The 22,820-nt window shown below is 40.0% G+C and overlaps 1 protein-coding gene and 1 long non-coding RNA gene across 10 annotated transcripts in view; one reads left to right on the top strand and one right to left on the bottom strand.

The window, feature by feature from the left end:
* LOC107129722 (uncharacterized) overlaps positions 1-20,824 on the bottom strand; it is a 384,848-nt gene extending 364,024 nt beyond the window's left edge. For all 6 annotated transcript variants that reach the window (XR_010586838.2, XR_010586836.2, XR_012434845.1 and 3 more), the window contains exons 1-3: positions 20,580-20,824; positions 11,880-11,977; positions 11,321-11,413 (exon numbers count right to left, since the gene is read on the bottom strand). This is a non-coding gene — a long non-coding RNA (uncharacterized lncRNA). The remainder of the gene's footprint in view (positions 1-11,320; positions 11,414-11,879; positions 11,978-20,579) is intronic.
* A 51-nt stretch (positions 20,825-20,875) lies between these two features.
* Positions 20,876-22,820, top strand: part of PAQR3 (progestin and adipoQ receptor family member 3) — a 31,128-nt gene continuing 29,183 nt past the window's right edge. For all 4 annotated transcript variants that reach the window (XM_005554970.5, XM_005554972.5, XM_005554969.4 and 1 more), the window contains exon 1: positions 20,876-21,271. In XM_005554970.5, coding sequence (XP_005555027.1) covers positions 21,087-21,271 — 185 coding nt within the window. In that variant the 5' untranslated portion in view covers positions 20,876-21,086. The remainder of the gene's footprint in view (positions 21,272-22,820) is intronic.

The following is a 22,820-nucleotide window of genomic DNA, read 5'->3' on the forward strand; positions in this document are numbered from 1 at the left end:
AAATTCAAAGACAATTTATAATTTCAGAAATAATCTAGAGTAAACCTCTATCACAACAGAAAAATGAGGCCCAGATAAATGAAGTTGTCTACTCAAGCAGTTGGTAAGAGAAGCAAGACTGCAACCCACATTTACACATTCTTCTCAAGCTTGGCATGAATTCGCTAAATCATGCACTTGCTTAAGTCATATGAGCTCTCTAGACAGTCAACCAAAACGGCTTAAACTCTAAAGTGGATTTTTGTCCCCTGCCAAATTAGATGATTTGGCTTTCTAGCCAATTCCGAAGTCCCCGTAACTGCTAATGCTCTGTTTTATATTTTAACATAAAGAATGTATTTATGTGACAGAGGAAGTAGGAAAGATTTTTAAATATCCTTTCCTTGAAGAATCAGAACAATTCTGATGTAAGGTGAATTTCTATTCACCATTAACTCTCCCCATTGCAAAGCAGAATATTCTCTGTTCATTGCCACAAAAAAAAGGAATTTATGATGGCAGAAAGCAAAGTGGAAAGACATATCTCTCAGATTCTTTTTGTTTCAAGGATCTAGGCTTGTTTCTCAACAGTGGCACTAACAACATTTTGAGCCAATAATTATTTGTGATAAGGGTCTGTCCTGTGCACTGTAGGATATTTAGCAGCATCCTTGGCCACTACCCACTAGACGTCAATAAAACCCCTCAGCTCTCTAGATGTGACAACCAAAAATGTCTAGACATTGCTAAATGAGCTCCAGTTGAGAACTGTTGATTTAGGATGTTAAGGGAAGAGAAAAGAATCAAGACATAGACAAAAGATCTTAGAGAAAACATTATGAGTAGGCAAGGATTTGCCACTTCCCCACCCTACCTTCAAAACAAGGCTAGGAAAACATTCTTCGGCCAGAGTGATAGAAACAGAGTCACAGAGCAAGTAAGGAGAACATGCATCAGCAAGAAACCCAGAGCCATTCCTTGGACCAAGTCCTGAAGAGGTGGCAACACCCCCAGATAGGTTTGTGGGGTTCAAAAGCAGAGACATCTTGCAATCCATTGTCCTAGTAAAGTGCTGATTCTGGGAGATGTCAATATCCCAGACATAAGATAGTTGCTGAATCTATCTATATAAACCACAGTATGACATGGGAGCAGCAGACTAATTCCTGGTCACTCAAGAGTGGCCTGGAAATAGCGGAGAAAATGGCAGACCAGAAGGGGCCATGTCAGTGGGAGGAAAGGTCATCTCTGCAGCATCCAGGGAAGAGCACTGATGGTGAATCAAGCGAAGGATGCTCAGGGACACCAGGGTAGCTTAGTGATGTTAAGAATTTGTGGACCCTGCCCCAACATCACATCTTACTGCTACTTAACACAACTCCAGAGAAAGAGAAAGGATTGTCCAAATCAAATGAGATTGTCTGCCACTCTAATTTAAAAAGGGACTCTGAATTACCACAAATTGGTAACAACAGAAACTTATCCTCTCACAGTTCTGGAGACGAGAAGTCTGAAATCAAGTTGTCGGCAGGGTCATGCTCCCTCTGAAGTCTCTGGGGAAACAACTTTCCTTGCCTCTTCTAGTTTCTGGTGGTTGTCAGCATTCCTTTGTATTCCTTGACTTGTAGATGAATGTCTCCAATCTCTGCCTCCATCCTCTCACGGCTGTCTCCCCTGTGTGTCTGTGTCCAAACTCCCTGTTCTTTTCAGGGCACACCCTGACCCAGTCTGACCTCACCTTAACTTGATTACCTCCACAAAATCTCCATTTTCAGATAAGGTCACAGTCACAGATTCTAGGTGGACATCAATTTGTCAGGGGTAGGGGGACGGGGAGGGGCAGATATTTAACGCAGTTCAAGCTGTAACAGAAGTTAAGCAAGCTTTAGAAAAATAGTTATATCTTTTGCCTGCCTGAGTTTGTAATTTAAAGTTTGTACCAATTGTAGGCAAAAAAGAACAGTGTTACCATACCAGCGATTGCTAAAAATAGTATATTCCAGATCTTCAATAATAAACCATTCCTCTACTATGATTCTGAGAAAGATTTAGATTTTCTTTCAGCTATGCCATAACATGTGTTAAACCATCCACTATAAAGGAAAATCACTGACACATATAATTAGTACTTAAACCCTTTTTTGAAAAGAAAAACTATGTTCAGATAAAAAGAAGATAGTACAAAGAACTTCCACCTCACTTGCTAGGAGAAACTGTTCTGTGTCATGCGCTTTTCTTCTCTTGCGAAACTGGTCAGGTATATCACGGTATTAACACTAAGAAAGCGCATTCATGTTTAGTATGTGACTATTTTGAGAAAGGTAAAAGAGGAGAGGTCAAGAAAAAGAAAACAGTCTCATCGACAAAAAATAAAAAGTTATATGACTCATAAATGAACACCCAAATATGCCCACATTGATAGTAATTCACATTTCCTTCTATTTTAATCCATAGCAGTAAAATAGTCATCTAAAGCTGGGCACAGTGACTCACGCCTCTAATCCCAGCACTTTGGGAGGCCGAGGCGGGTGGATCGCCTGAGGTCAGGAGTTCGAGACCAGCCTGGCCAACATGGTGAAACCCTGTCTCTACTAGAAAAAAAAAAAAAAATAGCTGGGCATGGCAGCAGGTGCCTATAATCCCAGTTACTCAGGAGGCTAAGGCAGGAGAATTACTTGAACCTGGGAGGTGGAGATTGAAGTGAGCTGAGATTGCAACACTGTACTACAGCCTGGGTGACAGAGTGAGACTCAAAAAAAAAAAAAAAAAACTCATGTAAAATAAGAAAACATCAGCAACACCCCAAGCTGATGTGGGAAATTCTGAAGGAAAAAAAGCACAGGGCTTATTATAGTAGTAACATGTCTTTTCTTAAAATCTATGTATCTATTTGCAGAAGGGAGGACTATCATAAAGAAGTTAAAACTAAAAAAGACAAAACTGTCATTCCCCCACTGACAGGCAGGCTGGGTGGTGGCGAGCAGAACTGAGTAAACAAGCCACCCCTGGGTAAGGAGCAGAGTGAAGCCTGCGGTGTCACACTGTCCTTCCCATACTGCCCTGCCAGCACCATGACTACTACCTCCACCATCAAAGACATGCATTTACATATACTAGGCACAAATCAGATAGTGGGAATGTGTGTGAAGCAGGTTCACTGTGCACTGGCTACCAATTTGTCTGAGTCCAGTGAGACAGAACACCCACACATACAACAAGTTACATGAAGTGGATTTATCACTTACAGATAAGAAGCAAGAGACCAAAAAAAAAAAAAAAAAACCCTAGGATTCATGATGAGCCTGTCCCCTCAAGGCTCAGGAAAGCTGCCTGGGGAAGATGAAATCTCATCAGTATGTGCCCCACTTGCACCACAGCCGAAGGACCCCCAGTAGGCAGCCTGCCCTGGGTTTTATACCATAGGGACAATATGACATGCGGGGCTAAAGTGACATTTTGTTTACAGAGGGGACTGGCACAATGGACTGTTCAGGTCAGTCCCTCCGTATTGCAGGATGTTGCATTCCCAGCACATTCTACAGTTTCTCTTGAGAACTACACACAAAAAAGGAGGGAGAAATGGGTGGGTCCAAGGCCACCTGAAGAACTGTTCTGCATGTAGTAGGTCAACAATATATCGTAAGTGCTTACAATGCACTGTATAATGGTTTTGCACAGTGGTGAAAATGGATATCAAGACTGACAGTGAGGTAGGGACAAATCAGACAAAGGAGACGTGATCTGAGAGACTGTATATACCGGGGCACTATGGCCTGGCAGTACCACTTGCCAAGTCAGTCCCATCACTGTCACCCTAATGAGTTGGGGAATAGGAGACTAATGTCAGTTGAATATGAGCCCACACATCTTTTTAGAATTTTTCTTCTCCCCTTACTTCCTCCCTAATCATGTCATTGTATTGTTCTAATCACATGCCATTTTCACCAAAGAGAGAAGAAATATAAAGAAACCCAAACTTTGAGGTTTGTGGAGATCAGGTTACTTGCTAAACCCTAAATGTGATTCTGACAATATTTAGCACAGATGAATCCTTCGAAGCAGAGTTACAAAAAATTTCTCAATCATATTCACTATTTATTTTGTGTTAATCCATCATTCCAGTGTATTGTTGAAAAATGTGGCAAACCGAATCAGTTTCTAATACATCCAAACATAACATCTAGAGGAGTTACTAGTCTAGTTGTTTGATTACCCAGCTGTGTCCTTAGTACATTTAAGTATTTAGTAAATGGTAACTTAAAATTACCTCCTATTCATAAAGAGAAGCATAATTAAATGATCTATTCATTTATCCATCTATCCAGCAAGTCACCCAGCCAATAATACTTATTAACTACCTAATATAGACCAGACATTCCCCTAAGCAATTAAGGCTATCAAGAAGAAAAGAAATAATCTATGTCCTCAAGAAATACATAATATTGAACAGTAGACTCAAATATGTTTCATTGTACACCATCATCCGCTAAAAAATTTAAGCATATATACCCAATACCACAAATGTATATTTATTATTTCTAAATTACAAATAAGTACTATCATAATAATATGCTGCATGTGTAGATAATATATTTAAAACAATGCTAATATTTTGATACAGTAAATATATAGAGATATAATATACACCAGGAAAAAATGACACAAAAATTATAGTTAAAAGAAGTGAAATAAAAAATAAATAGTTCTAAGTAGAGTAAGAGAAAGAGTTCCAAAAAAAATGAACCAGACCCTTAAATCAGCAGCATCAAGGACAGTATCCAAGAAAACAAGTGACTGCCTTTTGGCCAGGGTACTTCTGAGATAAGATCTACTAGATACCATTTTCTGCTTAACCCAGACTACCCTTTCCCATCATTATAATTGCAACATACAACCTCCACATTTTAAGGAGTGAGAAGATCACTTTCACTGGTCCTACATAAATAATTTGAAATTCTAACTTTGGAGATACAGAAAAATTTTACTTTGGAAAATCTAAGATCTCCTTAGGTTTAATTTGATGTGGAAATTTAAAAGAGACTTCAGAAAACTGGCTGAAGCTTAAGTAGAAAAAATGTATTTCCCATAATTTCTCCGGTGCAGTCATTAATAATATAACAATGAAAAGCCAAATTCTGCCACATTATTGGCAACCATCCTTCTATCACTAAAAAGAATGATCTTATCATTGACAGATGCTAAGACTCAGTGGTTTGAATCACACCATGTGTTACAAATTAAAAGGACTAACACAACAATAATACTAATCTTGAAAAACATAGGAGAAAAATAATTGTTAGGAGTTGTAGGACCAACATTTAAACTAACCCACATACAATAGTCCAAAAAAGCCACACAAGATAACATATTAGTCTAGTTAGTTCATTCAGCAAGTCTAGGTCCACTCTGCCTAAAGCATTAAGCCATATCTATAATGTTTTAATTTCTATGAAAGAAATAGATATTAGTTTATGCATAGGAAAAACTATTTTTAAAAACATTATTTGTATATGGGAAGGGGCTGGAATAAGAATTTTTAACCTTCTTAAACATCCATGTCTCTAAGTTTAATTTTTTGTAAGGATAATGTACCATTCTTACAAGGAAAATATATAACTTTTTAACAAACAAAAAGCTCTATTAAAAAAATAGCATGGTGCAACAAAAACCATATCAAACTAAAAATCAGAAGACTTTGGTTCTAAAAAATCAGTGCTGCCATTCACCAATCACGAAATAAATGGCAATTAATATTGGTGGTGGTTGTGGTGCTAGTTCTGGCTCTGGTGCTGGTTGTGGTTGCTGTTACACTGGTCGTGGTTCTATCAGTTGATTCCAAAGGACACCCTAAACTTGCTCAAGTCTCCTCTTCTGAAAGGCTACCTTTTCATGTATATCGTGTGCCAGTATTGCCCCCTACCAACGAGAGGTTGCATCACAGCCTGCTCAAAAAGAGATGGTTTTCCCACCTGTTCCTGCTGAGGCATGACTCCTCTAAACCTGAACAGCCCTGATTTCTAGTCTGGCATCCACCTCTAAATAGCTGTAGCACCTATGACAAGTCCTCTAACTCTCTGCTTGTGAGAATGTCCCAGGCACATATGTAAAAGTGAGACTGTCTTTTCTCCTGTACTGTATGAGGTAACACAGAGTGATTCGTGGGTAGCTTCTTAAATTTTATTTCAGCAAACATTTAGCAAGTGCTATTATGTGCTGCATACTGTGCTAAGAGCTGGAGGTATGAACATGAATGAAATATGGGCCCTATCCTTAGTGTTCACGGTGTCTCAAGTTTGTATATGGAAATAACATTTTAATTGTATATGGAAAAGAACATTTTCTTTCACAAGTTCATTTGTTCATGTTAACAGATGAAAAAGCCATGGGTGTATGCTCAAGGAGCTCACTTATTAACATTTGGTTTATAATTTTGTACAAGAACAGAAGCGAAGGGTGCTTTTATTAATCCTCCAGTGAGTCAATGCACATTTACTGAGCATTTACTATTTGCAAGGCACTAGGCTTGCTACCAGGGATTCACACAAGATGGGAACTACTTTCAAGATGACAGGAAACAAGTTAGGGAGTAGGGCAGTAAGTGCTCTGACTGCTCAACCACCTCTTCCGGGAGGATTTGAGGAATTCTCCTCTGAGGAAGGACACTGGATAAAATCCTAAACAATCATTGCTTGCTAGTAAGAAGGAAAAGAAGGTGGCCAGAACGGACCAGACAGATGGGGGTAGGAGAAGGACAAAGTTACACAAAAGGTCCCGACTGTGTCAGCCCTTAATCCAGAAGAAAGAAGCACGCTAGAATTCAGAGTTCCCTTAAGTAAGCAGCGGAGACCTTATTAAAATGCACTAAACTTAGGGGGATTCTCAGATCATCTTTACTGAATAAAGACTCTGGGGATAAGCTTTAATTAATTGAGAATAAAGAGAGTGGGAGATCACTAACGATATCCCCAAGTGGAAAAGGATAGTAGTTGGAGGCCAGTACTAAAATCAGACTTTTAATTTGTGCTCAGGGAACCGCTAGCTCCTGAAAGCACTGTTTTCTCGTGGTTCTGAAACGTCAGTGAGGGCAAGAATGACTAGTTTCTTTTAAATCCTTCAGAGTCTGGTTATGTAGCTGGGAAAAGGCAGGTCTAAGATTTTGTTTTATTTTTGTTGTTCTTAACATACATCCTAGTGATTCCAAAGCAGATGATCAATAAATAGATCATACTCTAAGCAGCAGTGCCTTACAGCGCTATACCAAGGGGTCTGATAACATAGTTGATACCAATTCCAGAGCTCTGAGCTGTATAATTCTAAATGTTTCACATGTGTGCCAGACAACTAGATGCTATCACTGGATGTGACATATTGACTTGCCAGAGCCACATAAGAGCTAAAAGTGTTTTACACATTTGCCCAGAAGCATAAAGAAAGCTATGCAAGCACAAAACAGTGTCTTTGTAAATATCATGGGATAGTAATAATGAAATTGCTATTTCTGGGCGTGTTGTTAATTCTGCTTTATCTATCTATACCTGCAGGTTTCTGACGGTCTGTACTCAGCGCTAGCTGTGGCCACACTGTGGAAGGAAAAGCTGAGTCCCAGCTGGACCAGGTGAGCCTGATGAACAGTGGCCTGCCCAGGAACCAGTCAGATTTCACCAGCTATTCATCTCCCCAGCCTCAATCACCCTGAGCCCTCCAAAAGAGGAAAGATGAGCCAGAGATTAGGTAGAGAGGGAAGTTCAAAGTGAAGCACAGGGGAGGAGAAGAGCTATTTATCCATTTTCTGAGCTGAAGCTTGCCTGTCAAGAAAACATTCTTTGTTTCAGTTTTCCTGAGGAAAATAGAACAGCAAATTATGTTCCATTATGATAAAGATAAAGGCAAAGCTGCAAAACCATTGAAAAATTATGTGAACTTAATTACTAAGTTTTGTATTTTAAAAACTCTTTAAATTTCTAGTGGGCTGAATTATTCATATTTAGGAATTTCAATTCATACATAGATAATTTTTTTTTAATCATAGTGTATCAACCTTAAAATCACTCATTTCTCACCCCTATCTCAGTGTAAGGCTCAAGCCCAGAGAGCAAGAGGTGACAATTCTGCAGGAGAAGAGTGCCATCTGCAGGAGGATTGTATAATACCTGGCAAAATCCTCAGAGTTAACAAAAATGAGACAATTCATTAGTGGAGATTCCACACTCAGCAAGTTGTCTGGTATACAGTAAACTCAATAAATTATTATTGTTATTTGCATGGTAGTAAGGATGGCAATATATAATTTTGCACTGAATCTCTTGAAATTGAAAAACAAAAACAAACCAAGCCCAAAGAAAGAACCAGAGTCTATTCAGCTTAGTCAGATCATTCTCCTGGTTTTCATAGGAACACTTCCAGATATGTAAGAGTCTATATCATTTTTAAAAGTCTTACAGAAGGAAATTCCACAACCTCTTATATTTATACCCATGGCTCTACAAACTTCAGCAGGGTCAGGGTTAGGAAAACTTAGCGATGTAAATTTAGTTTGGAATGCTCTCCTTCCTCCCCTTTCAGAACTGATACCAGCCCTCATTTTAGAACATACGTTCTTTCATTTGTTCAATAAATATTTTTGTGCACCTGCTATGTTCAAGGTGCTGTGATATTTAACCTGCATACAATGGTGAACCCACCATATTTCCTGTCTTTCAAAAGATTACAGCCAGTTGATCCTATAAGACTCCAGGATGCTCCTGCTTCCTTTTCCCTGTCTCTCACTTCCTTTTTCAGCTCCTTCTTCCTTCTTCCTTATAAATACTTCATGCTAGGAACTTCCCACAATCCCCCTTACTCCCAACAAAACTAAACTGCCCATACTTTATTTTCTCAGGGTTCTAATCTAAGTAGTGACTAGCTAATCCAGTAAATGATTTCATGACAATTGCTAATTGATCTCATCACCAAAGTAATTTGAATACATTTTAGTGAGGTATTTCTGAAGACACAACAAACATGTAGGCCTCTGTGTTGGACTAATGGAGATGATCTTCTGAGTTAGGCAGGGCCTTGTGGTGTATGTGGTACCTGATACTCCAAAGAGCAGAACGAACCTTGATTTTTGGTTTTATGCCATCATTTCAAACTATTTCTAAATTTGCCACAATAGAGTTAAAGAATTCTATTGAAGATGTGCCCAGTCATTTTTTACTACAGAGCAGCTCCTTTAAATTATTGATAAATGTAAATCTCTTCTCATGCTTTTCTCTGATAAAAACAGGCTCCCAGTAATAATTAAAACCACAATTGAAAAATGAAACATTACATTAACTTGCATTTTTCATTTTTATGCATATTTTCCTAAACTTTACATAGCAAATAGATGATAAAGCCACCACTGAACTTCCTCAATTTTATAAGTTCAAATCAGATAGGAGATTATTGTAAGCTACTACCCCTGTCTATTATAAGAGGTGATTTCTAGTATAAGTGGTTCCTGATGCATGTTCTTAACCATTCTGCAAGATGGTGTTTGTTTAATTCTGGGCTCTGCAAATGGTGGTCCTGTTTCTGACAGCATTTAATTATTAAAAATAAAACTACATCAGCCCAAATTAAGACAAAAATCCCTTCATTTTCTTGAACTGGAGTGTATATATATTCATACCAAAAAAAATAAGAAAACAAGTAATAAGAACATATGGTTTGTATCCCAAAATGTAAACATTTTCAATAAGGAATAGATTATGCTTCTTTATTTTAATATCTATCTCTAATTTTAAGAAGGCCCAGTGGAAACTGCATCAATTGCCTTTGAATATTTCCTTGGATATGATTGGGTTGTTAAACTTACATGTTCAAATCTCCTGGATAAGAATGATCTGTAACAACCCACTACAAATTTGGGCAACATTTATAAATAAGCCTTGGGAACTTACTCCTCGGAAAGTTTTAAATGCCATAAGAGAAGGGAATTGAATGTTATTAATGATTTTTCAATGCCAGGTACTTTGTATATGTTATTTCGTGTGACGTCAAACCCTGTCAAGTTATTTAGGTTGTTTAGACTTATCCTCATCTAATAGATGAGAAAATCAAGGCCAAGAGAAACTCTGTAACTTGCCAGTAAGTTTTATTGTTCAGACTCAGCCTCACGTCCATCTGGGTCTAGCATGTGTTCCTTCTGTGATACATGAAGACCCTTATTATAAGTACTGGCTATGAATTTCAAATGAAAAGATGGGCTTGGCATTGGGATGAGATGATGTAACCAAGGCAAGGACTCTGGTGGAGCACCCTAACATGGAACACAGTAATGGACTACCATAAAAAACAGGAAAACATCTTTAAAGAGCATGTGGTTACTTATTTAATATACATTACTCATTATCAAGCTATGTTTACCATTTGTGGGGGTTTTAGATCTAATTTTCAAAGTGTAGCCATTTGGAGATTAAATATTATAGTGTAATATCTGTACATTATTTCTGGTGAATCAGACTTCACTATTGCTATAAATACATTTTAGGCTAAAAAACCCTGACTCCTAGCGTAATGAATAAGCTTATCCCCCACATTTAAGCTTTATTGATTTCTGCTTTGCATTATGTTTCAGAATATTTAGAATGTCATTTTTGTAGTTAATAGGATTGCCTGTGCAGACGGTAAAAATACATTTATTCAAGCCCCATCTTCATTCCAAAGATTTTGGTATAACATTATTTGTTCATTTATTTATTTATTGAAAATTTATTGTAAAACCTTTTGGTATTTATCATAAACCCAAGCATGAAACTACCATCTGACCATGACCCAGCAATTGCACTTTGGGGAATTTATCCCAGAGATAAGAACAACTCGATTTTCACAAAAACCTGTACAATAGTGTTCACAGTAGCTACATTTATAATAACCCAAAACTGGAAACAACCCGATGTCCTTCAACAAGTAAAGGATTGAACAAACTGTGATATACCCAATCCCAAAGGGTGACATACTGTATGATTTCATTTATATAACATTATCAAAACAACACAATTATAGAAATGAACAAATCAGTGGTATCAGGGGTTAAGGAGTGGGTGGACAGGAGAAAGTAGGTATGGCTGAATCCACAACGTAAGGGATCTTTGTGGTGATGGATCTTTGTGGTGAATCATACCACACCTTGACTGTTATCAGTGTCAATATCATGGTTGTAATATTGTACTATATAGCTTTTCAAGACGTTATTATTGGAGGAAACTGAGTAAAGGGTACAAGGGATCTCTGTCATTTCTTAAAATTGTATGAGTCTACAACCTCAAAATAAAAAGTTTAATTTTTTTAAAAAAAGGTCAAGCATGGTGGCTCATACCTGTAATCCCAGCATTTTGGGAGGCCAAAGCAGGAGGATCACTTGAGACCTGGAGTTCAAGACCAGCCTGGGCAACATAGCAAAACTGTGTCTCTACAAAAAAAACAAAACAAAACAAAACAAAAAAAAACAAAAAAAAACATAAATAAAAAGTAGGGTTATTTTTTGAGGGGAACTCTGAAATAAAAATAAGACGAGGCCAGGCGCGGTGGCTCACACCTGTAATCCCAGCACTTTGGGAGGCGGAGGCGGGTGGATCACGAGGTCAGGAGATCGAGACCATCCTGGCTAACATGGTGAAACCCCGTCTCTACTAAATATACAAAAAATTAGCCGGGTGTGGTGGCGGGCGCCTGTAGTCCCAGCTTCTAGGGAGGCTGAGGCAGGAGAATGGTGTGAACCCGGGAGGCGGCGGAGCTTGCAGTGAGCGGAGATCGCGCCACTGCACTCCAACCTGGGCAACAGAGCGAGACTCCGTCTCAAAAAAAAAAAAAAAAAAAGACGAAAATAAGAAAAAAAAGTAAAACAAAAAAAGTTAGCCAGGCATGCTGGCACATACCTGTGACCAAAGTTACTCAGGAAGCGGAGGCAGGAGGATCGCTTGAGGCCATGAGGTTGAGGCTGTAGTGAGCCATGTTCGCATCACTGCATTCCAGCCTGGGCAACAGAGACATTATCTCAAAAAAAAAAAAAAAAGATAGATAGATAGATAGATAGATAGATAGATAGATAGATAATCACATCAAAAGCACTGGTACTACAAATAGAATAAATATCCCTTAAAAGACATCATATATTGTAGTAAACATCTAGAAGAAAGCAGGCAGTTCCCATGCAGTGTGGCAAATGCAATGCTACAGTTTTCATAGAGGCCAGGGGACAGACAGAGGTAAGAAGTCAGATTGCCATGAGACAACGAACAAAAGGAAAGTTAGAAATGGAGACAATAAATGTAGACTGTTTCTAGAAATATGGCTGAGAATGGAAGGAGAGAAATCTATAGTTTCAGAATAACATACCAAAAAAGAGAGAGAGAGGTTTTCTCACAACTAAAATCAGAGAAGTGAATAAAACTGAGACCCAAAAGTCCGTACAAGAGATCAATGAAACCAAGAGTTGGTTCTTAGAAATAATAAACAAGACTGATAGACTGTTAGCCAGATTAACAAAGAAAAAAAAGAGAAAATCCAAATCAGAATGATCAGAAATGACAAAGATGACATTACAACTGATCCACAGAAATACAAAAGATTCTCAGAGACTATTATGAACACTTCTATGCACACAAAGTATAAAATCAAGTGGAAATAGATAAATTTCTAGAAACACACAATGCCCAAGATAGAATTAGGAAGAAAGTAAAAACCTGAACAGACCAATAACAAGGTTGGAAATTGAATCTGTAACAAAAAACCTACAAACCAAAAAGAGCCCTGGACTACATGGATTTACAGCTGAATTCTACCAGACATATAAGGAAGAACTGACACCAATCCTACTGAAACATTTTTTTCAATCAAGGAGGAAGAGCTTCTCCCCAACTCATTCTACAAAGCTAGCATCATACTAATACCAAAATGTGGCAGAGACACAACAAAAAACGAAAATTTCAGGCCAATATCCCTGATGAGCACAGATGTAAAAATCCTCAACAAAATACTAGCAAACTGAATCAAATGCAGCACATTAAAAAGTTAATTCACTATGATCAAGTAGGCTGTATTTCTGATATGCAAGGTTGGTTTAACATACATCAATAAATGTGATAAGCAGAATCAAAAATGAAAACCATATGATCATCTTAACAGATGCAGGAAAAGCCTTCAATAAAATCCAGCATCTCTTCATGGTAGAAACCCTCAACAGATTAGGCATTGAAGGAACATACCGCCACATAATAAGAGCCATCTATGATAAACCTACAGCCAACATCATACTGAACAGTCCAAAAACTGGAACCATTCCCATTGAGAAGTGAAACAAGATGAGGATGCCCACTCTCACCATTCCTATTTGACATAGTACTGGAAGTCCTAGCCAGGGAAATCAGACAAGAGAAAGAAATAAAAGGCATCCAAACAGGAAAAAAGAAGTCTTTGCTGAAAATATGATTCTATACCTAGAAAACCCTAAAGATTCTGCCAAAAGGCTCCGCGAACTGATAAACAAATTGAGTAAAGTTTCAGGATACAAAATCAAAGTACAAAAATCAGTAGCTACATTTGATGTAGAGAATCAGTTCTCTACATCAATAATGTTCTAGCTAAGAACCAAATTAAGAACACAATCCCATTAACTATAGACACAAAGAAAATGAAATACCTAAGAATCCATCTATTAAAGGAAGTGAAAGATCTCTATAATGAGAACTACAAAACACTGCTCAAATAAATCAGAGACAACACAAAGAAATATAAAATATTCCATGCTCATGGCTTGGAAAAATTAATATGGTTAAAATGGCCATACTACCCAAAGCAATTTACAGATTCAACTCCATTCCTATCAAAATACCAGTGTCATTTTTTACAGATTTAGAAAAAGCTATTCTAAAATTCATCTGGAACCAAAAAATAGCCTGAATAGCCAAAGCAATAACTAAAAGAACATATTCAGAGACATCACACTATCTGACTTCAAACTATACTACAAGGCTACAGTAATCAAAACAACATGATAACGGTATAAAAACAGATACAACAGTGAACAGAATAAAGAACCCAGAAGTAAGCCCACATACCTACAACCATCTGATCTTAGACAAAAATCAACAAAAACAAGCAATGGGGAATTGTGCTGGGATAAGTGGCTAGCCATATGCAGAAGAATAAAACTGGACCCCTACCTTTCACCATATATAAAAACTGACTCAAGATAGATTAAAGATTTAAATGTATCACCTCAAACTATAAAAAGCCTGGAAGAAAACCTAGGAAATACCCTTCTCAACATAGGCGTTGGCAAGAAATTTATGTTAATTATGACAAAAACAAAAACTGACAAGTGGTACTTAATTAGAGAACTTCTGCACAGCAAAAGAAATTACCAACAGATAAATAGACTACAGAATGGGAGAAAATATTTGCAAACTATGTATCTGACAAAGGACTAACATCTAGAATCTACAAGAAACTTTAAAAAAATAAACAAGCAAAAACCAAAGAATCCAATAAAAAATGGGCAAAGGACATAAACAGACACCTCTCAAAAGATGACATACAAGTGGCTAAAAAAATATGAAAAAATGCTCAACACCAGTACTCATCAGAGAAATGCAAATCAAAACCCCAATGAGATATCATCTCACACCAGTCATAATGGTGGCGATTATTTAAAAGTCAAAAAACAACAGAGGGTGAGTGATATGGTTTGGCTCTGTGTACCCACCCAAATCTCATCTCAAATTGTAATCTCCTCATGTCAAGGGAAGGACCCTGTGGGAGGTGACTGGATCATGGAAACAGTTCTCCCATGCTGTTCTCATGATAGGGAGGGAGTTCTCACAAGATCTGATAGCTTTAAAGTGGCAGTTTCCACTGCGTGCTCTTTCTCTCCTACTGCCATGCAAGAAAGTGCTTGCTTTTCCTTTGCCTTCCACCACGATTGTAAATTTCCCGAAGCCTTCCCAGCCATGTGGAACTGTGAGTCAATTAAACCTCTTTCCTTTATAAATTACCCAGTCTCAGGTAGTATCTTAATAGCAGTGTGAAAGCAGACTAATAAAGTGAGACTATGGAGAAATGGGAATGCTTATATACATTGTTTGTGGGAATGTAAACTAGTTCAGCCACTGTAGAAAGTGGTTTGGAGATTTCTCAAGAAACCTAAAACAGAACTACTATCTGACCCAGCAATCCCACTACTGGGTATATACTCAAAGGAAAATAACTCATTCCATCATAAAGACACATGCACCTGTGTGGTCATTGCAGCACTATTCACAATAGCAAGGACATGAAATCAACCTAAATGCCCATCAACAATGGATTAAAGAAAATGTGGTACATATACACCACAGAATACTGAGTAGCCACAAAAAAAAGAACAAAATTGTTCTTTCAGCACTTTACAGGAACATGGATGGAGCTGGAGATCATTATCCTAAGCGACCTGACATAACACACAAACAGAAAACCAAATACCACGTGTTCTCACAAGTTGGAGCTCAACATTGAATCCACGTGCTTGTAAAAATGGGAAAAAGAGACCCTGGGGATCACTAGATGGAGGAGGGAGAGAGGGGGGTGTGGGCCGAAGAACTACCTGTTGGGTACTATGCTTACTGCCTGGATGGTCTGAAGCCTCAGTGTCATACAGTTTACCCATGTAAGAAACCTTCACAGGTAGCCTTTCATCTATAATAAAAGCTGAAATGTTAAAAAAAAAAAAAAAAATCACAGAGGATTTTTTTTCTTTTGCAAACTATTTGCAAAATAGTTTGCAAATATTTTCTCTCATTCTATAGTCTGTTTACCCAAAGATGCTTGTTTGCAACATGTTTAAGTACCAAAGGGAAAAAAATAGAGAAGGAAAGGTTGGAGATACATCTGAGAGAAGGATAACTGACAGAGCAAGGTCCATTAGGAAACTAAGGGGAGCCTGATCCAGAAAATAGGTAGCAGGGTTGACCTTAAGTAGGAGGTGTTAAAGCAGTCATTTCTATTGAGACAGAGGAAAGGAAACAAAGAATGGGCTTTAATTATGAGTGAACTTACAGATGGAAGGCTAGCAATAGAAAGTTGAGAGAGTGCCTACTCTATGAACTCTATTTTCTCTGTTAGATAGGAAAGAGCTGATCTGCTAAGGAAGCAGGAAGATGGGCATCTATCTTTTTTTTACTTGAGATATGATATCAAGTAAACATTTAAAATATCCAAATGATGTTGACGGTTCTGTAAATTGTAAACAATCTGTAGAAATACCAATCCACGCCATCCTGTCATTTTCTTTAGCAATATGGTTGTAGAATTAAAGAGGACACAGTTAAATTGATGAACTGCTTCCTTGTTTTTTCAGATAAGCTTAATTAGGCAGGGGAGTTAAAAATCATTGACAAGGAACTGGTTGCAGTGACGGGGATGGAAGCAAAGGATGTTACTAATAAAATTGTGCCAAGGGAAGAGATGACTGCAACACTTTTGGCTTAACTGGGTGAGTAAATAGAGATTTAGGGATGTAAACAGATTTAGGAGAAAATATGTTTAATATTTTTAATATTTCAGGTTTCTATATCCAGGTCTACATGCAAATCCAGATGCATAGAAAGGAAATCTGACCTGAAAAAGATAGTAACTGAAGCCATGGAAATATAAAGGGAAAAAATAGAATTTACACCACTGAAGAAGGAATCCTGAAAACACTCTGAAGGGTCAGAGAAATAGTGGCTTAAAGTCCCCTGGGACTTTATAGACAGGCCAGAAAGATAAGGAAAAGAGTCCAGATGAGGGTGGTCCCAGAAGTCCAGAAAAGAGAGTTCAATGGTAGAGTGATCAAAATGTCAGTGCTGCTGAAATTGGCAGAGGTTGTTGTCTAAAATTTGTCTTATTCATCTCTGTTAGCATATAGGAAAATGTGTGACACATTGTCAGAATTCAGTAAATGTAAAGTTCTGTGTTGTGGACATCCCAATACCTGTGAATCTCACTCCAACACTGTTTGAATTACAGTAAATGCAGAAAGTGCAAGGAGGGAGAGAGGAAGGAAGGAAGGAAGGAAGGAAGGAAGGAAGGAAGGAAGGAAGGAAGGAAGGAAGGAAGGAAGGGAGGGAGGGAGGGAGGGAGGGAGGGAGGGAGGGAGGGAGGGAGGGAGGGAGGGAGGGAGGGAGGGGACGAAAGGATCTGTCTTACCCAAAGGCCCCATTCAGCCCCCATGTCTCCTGTCCCCAGGCTCCTGCTCCCACTTGGAAATTCAGGACTTCAGCTCCTTGAGAACTGCATCCCTGTCCCATCCACACCACCTCAACCATCTCTAAAATCCAGGGTTTCTCTCACAGGTGTTCATGATAGGGTGCTGCCATTTTCCCATTATCTCTGGGCAGTTCAGTTCCCCATCTTGCCACTTCAAGAGGCACCAAGGTCTCCTGCTGGATGCTGTTGATCCCCACCTATCACAGATGCTGGTGCCTCACCAAGTACATCAACAAGTTTTATTCTTCCATCAGACATGCTGCTGAAGATCTCTGTTAAGCACCATGACTAAACAGCCAGAGCCCTCAAAGTGCCACCATGTTGTTGTTATCTGTGGGGAAATGTGCCCTCTCATCTCTGAGTTACCCTCTGTTAGAGGTGTCCCAAAGCAGTGTTGCTCCTGCTTCCGCTGTCGTACAAACTTGAGTGGAAGAGCTCTTTCCATTTCTATTATTTTGTTTTTTTACCTATAGCTCTCTTTCTCACTCTAGGACTCAGGCATGGATTGTTGCTATATCTACCTTATCATATTTGTTCATGCATTTCATAAGTGGCTTTTTTGTTGTTGTTTTTGTTGTTGGTTTTTGAGACAGAGTCTCGCTCTGTTGCCCAGACTGGAGTTCAGTGGAGTGATCTCAGCTCACTGCAAGCTCCGCCTCCCGGGTTTACGCCATTCTCCTGCCTCAGTCTTCCAAGTAGCTGGGACTACAGGTGCCCGCCACCACGCCCGGCTAATTTTTTGTATTTTTAGTAGAGACAGGGTTTCACTGTGTTAGCCAGGATGGTCTCGATCTCCTGACCTCGTGATCCGCCTGCCTCAGCCTCCCAAAGTGCCATTTTTAGTTCTTTACACTAGTTTCCCACCATTATCATAACTCAGCTACTTTCTGTGTGTCTGATAATCTCTGGGCATCTTTCTACATTGTTTCAAATAACAGGCTAGGGATTCTCTTCCCACATCTCCAGGCCAAATTCCTAACGAAGTAACCGATTGGTCAAACTAATTACCGTTGTTCTTGAATGGACATTTGTGCCATCACATGTCACAGACTACTAATCTACTTGTGGGTCAGCAATAGCCTCAAGGTAGTATCATATGGTACCAGCAAGAAATACATGCAGAAGGAACCTCCTAGAGGAGGTCTGTAGGAGTGGCAGGCAGGCATTCTCAGGCATGATCGTCCTACACTGGGAAACCAGAATTTCTATGCACAGTAACCTTCAGTAGAGACAATGTACTGAGCATGTAGTAGGTTCTCAAACATTATTTTTGGCTCCATGACTTAAAAAATAAGTCTCACTTCCTTCACAGGACATTTAAGTCCACTTAGGATATATCTCAATTTACCTTTCCAGTTTTATTGATTATTTTTCCTTGAACTCTCTACATAGCTCACATTTGTTGAGTGCTAACAGTATGTCTGGTACTTTTCTAAGATTGTTATATGGATTTAGTCATTTAATCCTCAACAACACAAAATACTGTTATTAGTCTTATTCTACCAATAAGAAAACTGAGGCTCAGAGAGGTTAAGTTACCTGCACTAGGACATGTATTAATAGTTAGTCAATGATTGAACAGAAATTCAAACTTCAGTACATGGCTTCAAAGTCCAAGATCTTAATCACTAAGCCATACTGCTTCTCAAAAATTAACTAATATTACTACATAATAAGAATAGGTATTATGAGTGATTGTATGTTGTCAGGGTTCAGAACACCACACCCCAAAGTTTGGTGCTTTGACATGCTGAGTTCTTTAAACTAAAGGAGACTGGGAAGGCCTCAGAACTAAGGTCTCTCTGAACTTCTGTCTGTCCTCCTTTCTTCCTTTTCCTGTTCTTCCCAAGTGGGTCTTACAACCTAGAATTTCTCTCCCTAAAGCAATCCATAAAACCTAGTAAGGGGCTAGGCACGGGGCATAGTGGCTCACGCCTGTAATCTCAGCACTTTGGGAGGCCAAGGCAGACAGATGGTTTGAGGTCAGGAGTTCAAGGGCAGCCTGTCCAAGATGGTGAAACTCCATCTCTACAAAAAGTACAAAAATTAGACGGGCGTGGTCGTGGGCGCCTGTAGTCCCAGCTACCCGGGAGGCTGAGGCAGGAGAATCGCTTGTACCTGGGAGGTGGAGATTGCGTGAGCTGAGATTGCGCCACTGCACTCCAGCCTGGGCATAAAAGTGAGACTCTGTCTCCCCCCACCAAAAAAAAAAAAAAAGAAAAAAAAATCTAGTAAGATTACTTTCTGACCGTCCCTGCCTTTCCGTGGTCACAAAGGAATTCTGACTTACCTCACCTGCAACTAGGTCATAAAACCCTCATTCTAGAGAATTCCTGCCCTATACTCTGAGGCCAAGAATTTTAATGAACTGGCCTTTCTAGGTTCCCCCCTCAGTTTATCATTAGATGATGCCCCTTTTCAATCATGTTTCTCCACAACTATCCACTCCTTTCATCAGACTTAGCATAAAAAGACCATTTTTTCCTGGGTCTTTGTGTCATTTCTGAAGACTCCTCTGTCACATAAAACTTTGTTAAATAAATTTATTATGCCTTTTCTTGTTAATTTTTATTACTTATTTTTTGAGACAAAGTCTCGCTTTGTCACCCAGACTGGAGTGCAGTGGCACAAACACGGCTCACTGCAGCCTCGACCTCCCAGGCTCAAGCAATCCTCTCGCTTCAGGCCTCAAACTCCTGGGCACAATGTTGGGATTACAGGCATGAGCCACCTGCGCCCGGCCGGCTTCTCTTAATTTTTTTCGTAGGAATGTCAGCTATGAACCTTGCGATAAGTGAGGACAAGATATTTTTCTTGCCCTTACAATGCCAAACAATGGATAAGGGTTCTATTATACATGCGGTACTCAAACTGATGTTTTGCCCTGTTGCCACTATAAGTAAATATTTGCATCACAGTACACAGCCAGAAACAGAGCTGTAACATTTCCTCTAAATGCTACTATAGCCGCACTCCACAGGATTTAATATGTTCTATCTTTATTATTCAGTTAAGTAGATATTCTTATTTCCATTGTGATTTCTTCATCAGCCCTTGAAATATTTGCTGTATTGCTCAGATTCCAGGCGTGGAGATTTCTAGTTTTCTTGTTACTCTAGTTTAATTCTACTGTGATCAGAGAACATAACGCTGAACGGGGTCGCAGTTTTGAATGCGCGGGGGCTTTCCTTTAAGGCTCAGGATGTGCTGGATGCTGGTGTATGTTCCATGTGCATCAGGTTTCCTCTCTTTCCAACTATCGTGCTAAGAGCTGACTTCAGCTTAGAAATCCTCAAAGTCCCTTCTGACACTAAGTGCGTGTAATTCCAAGCAATAAACTAAACGGTAATTACCTCGAACTTTTCTTCCTGTTAACTCTTTTCCTCTTGGTTTTTCAAAATGCAGCAACTATTACTTCTAATAAAAAAACAGAAAAAGAAAAAAAATCCACTTGTATTCGCCTATAGCTCTGTGCTTTCGGCTCTTCTCACAAGCAAACGAACACCCCGGGCGCCGCCAAACCACAGGGCCAGAGACGCCGGCACCCGGGCAGCCACCAGAGCCCGCTGGAGCACACGCCGGCCCGCGCCAGTCCCCTGCCCCTCCCAGCGAGGGCTGAGGGGCGGGGCCGCGGCGGCGCGCTGACGTCAGAGGAGGCTGCGACGCCGCCGGGTCCGCCGCGGCGCTGACGGCAGTGGCGGGTGTGAGCGCAGAGCCGGGCCCTGGGCAGCGGCGGCGCGGTAGGACCTCGCGCAGCGTCCGCGGACTCCGGGGCGGGGGCTCCAGCGGCAAAGCCCCCTCCCCGGGGAGGCGGGGCCTGGGGGAGCTCCCTACCCAGGGAGCGGCGGCGGCCGGGAACGATGCATCAGAAGCTGCTGAAGAGCGCGCATTACATTGAGCTGGGCAGCTATCAGTACTGGCCGGTCCTGGTGCCCCGTGGCATCCGCCTGTACACCTACGAGCAGATCCCCGTGTCCCTCAAGGACAACCCGTACATCACCGACGGCTACCGGGCCTACCTGCCGTCCAGGCTGTGTATCAAAAGGTACGGTCTGGCCGCCTCCGCCTGGAGTGTCCCCTTCTCTCACCTACACCCTTTTTGTCTGGTCCCCCTTCTGCTTTCCCCGCCTTTCTGCTTGCCCATCATTTCCTCCCCGCCCCATCCTTTTCATCCCTTTTTACCGCCTCTCCTCCCCCGTTATCTCCCCTTACCTGGCCGGGGTACTTGATCCACGGAATAATCATGATAGTAACAGTGATCATAATTACAACTCTTCTATGGCGCTTTGCTGTTTACAAAGGGCTTTTACATCCTTTATTCGGTTTATTCGGCTCAATGAGATATATGTTGGAATCGGGCTGAGCCATATTTGCCCGGTGTATACCTAAGCTTGCTTTCTTTTTAGAGCAACCCTCTGGGAATTCAGTAGCTTTGGGCCAGAAAAATGCCTGTATCATAGGAAACAAGTTAACATATACGCCCAAGATTTATTCATGTAGCAAATACTTATGGAGCCCATGCAGAAAAAAAGCAAACATGGCCCTTGTTCTCATGAAGCTACTAAGGTGTAGCCTGGGTAACAGACATTAAAGAGATAATTACACAATTACATAATAACCATTGTGGAAAAAAAATGCTGTGTAGGAAAAGCACTGTGGTAAAGAGAGCCCATAACGGGCACCGAGTCTCCACTAGAGCACCACAGAAGCATCTCTAAGAAGGAAATTTCTTTATCATTCTAAACCTTTAAAACCACAGTCTCTTGAAAACCTGTGTTTAAAAAAAACAAAACTGAAAAATAACTGTTCTAGTTCTTGGAGTAACTGTCCAAACTTACTACCTGTACTGAAATACAGGACCTCTGCTTTAGGAGAATTAAGATACAGATGTTGGTTAGCTCCAGGTCACTGTAGTGGCAAACCCTAGTGCCAGAATGTGGGCTGTTGAGTTGCTCAAGCGGCAACCACATGTCTGATTCTTGATTTTTCCAGCATTATCTTTTCCTGTCCTTCTTTCCTTTTGTCCTGCCATGAAAGTGTTTCTGTGACTCATGGTCACAAGGTGACATCACTGTCATCCCTACTTGGCTTGAATGGATGGCCCTTAGGATTCACAACTTGAAGCGTAATTACCGTTTTCCTCCCCAATGCCTCCTGTTACATGAGTAAATTACACAGCTGGGTTCTGCTGTGGATCTGGAGTTCCACAAGAATAGGGCAAGCAGTGAATTGCCTTAAATATTTTCTACCCAACTAGCAGTGGTCCTCTGCATTCTGATGTTAGGGTCCAAATCTCACGGAGTGGAAAATTAAGTATAGAGCCTTAGCTCTTGAGCTATTGAGTTAAAGACTTTAGTATCCAGATCTGCCACTTAACAGTTCTGAGACCTGGAGCAAAAATGGAACCTCACTGAGCCTCATTTTACCCACATGTAAAAATGAGGGTAATCACAGTATCTGCTTCCAGAGGTAAAAAAGGATTCAATTAGATTCTGTGTGTGAAATGCTATACATGGCCTGGAACCTAATAAGCCCTCAATAAATGCTGATTGTTGTCATCACCAATGATTTTGAAGCTGAACAGATGATGATAA

This window comes from Macaca fascicularis, chromosome 5 (assembly GCF_037993035.2).
Source record: "Macaca fascicularis isolate 582-1 chromosome 5, T2T-MFA8v1.1".
NCBI classification, from domain to species: Eukaryota; Metazoa; Chordata; class Mammalia; order Primates; family Cercopithecidae; genus Macaca; species Macaca fascicularis.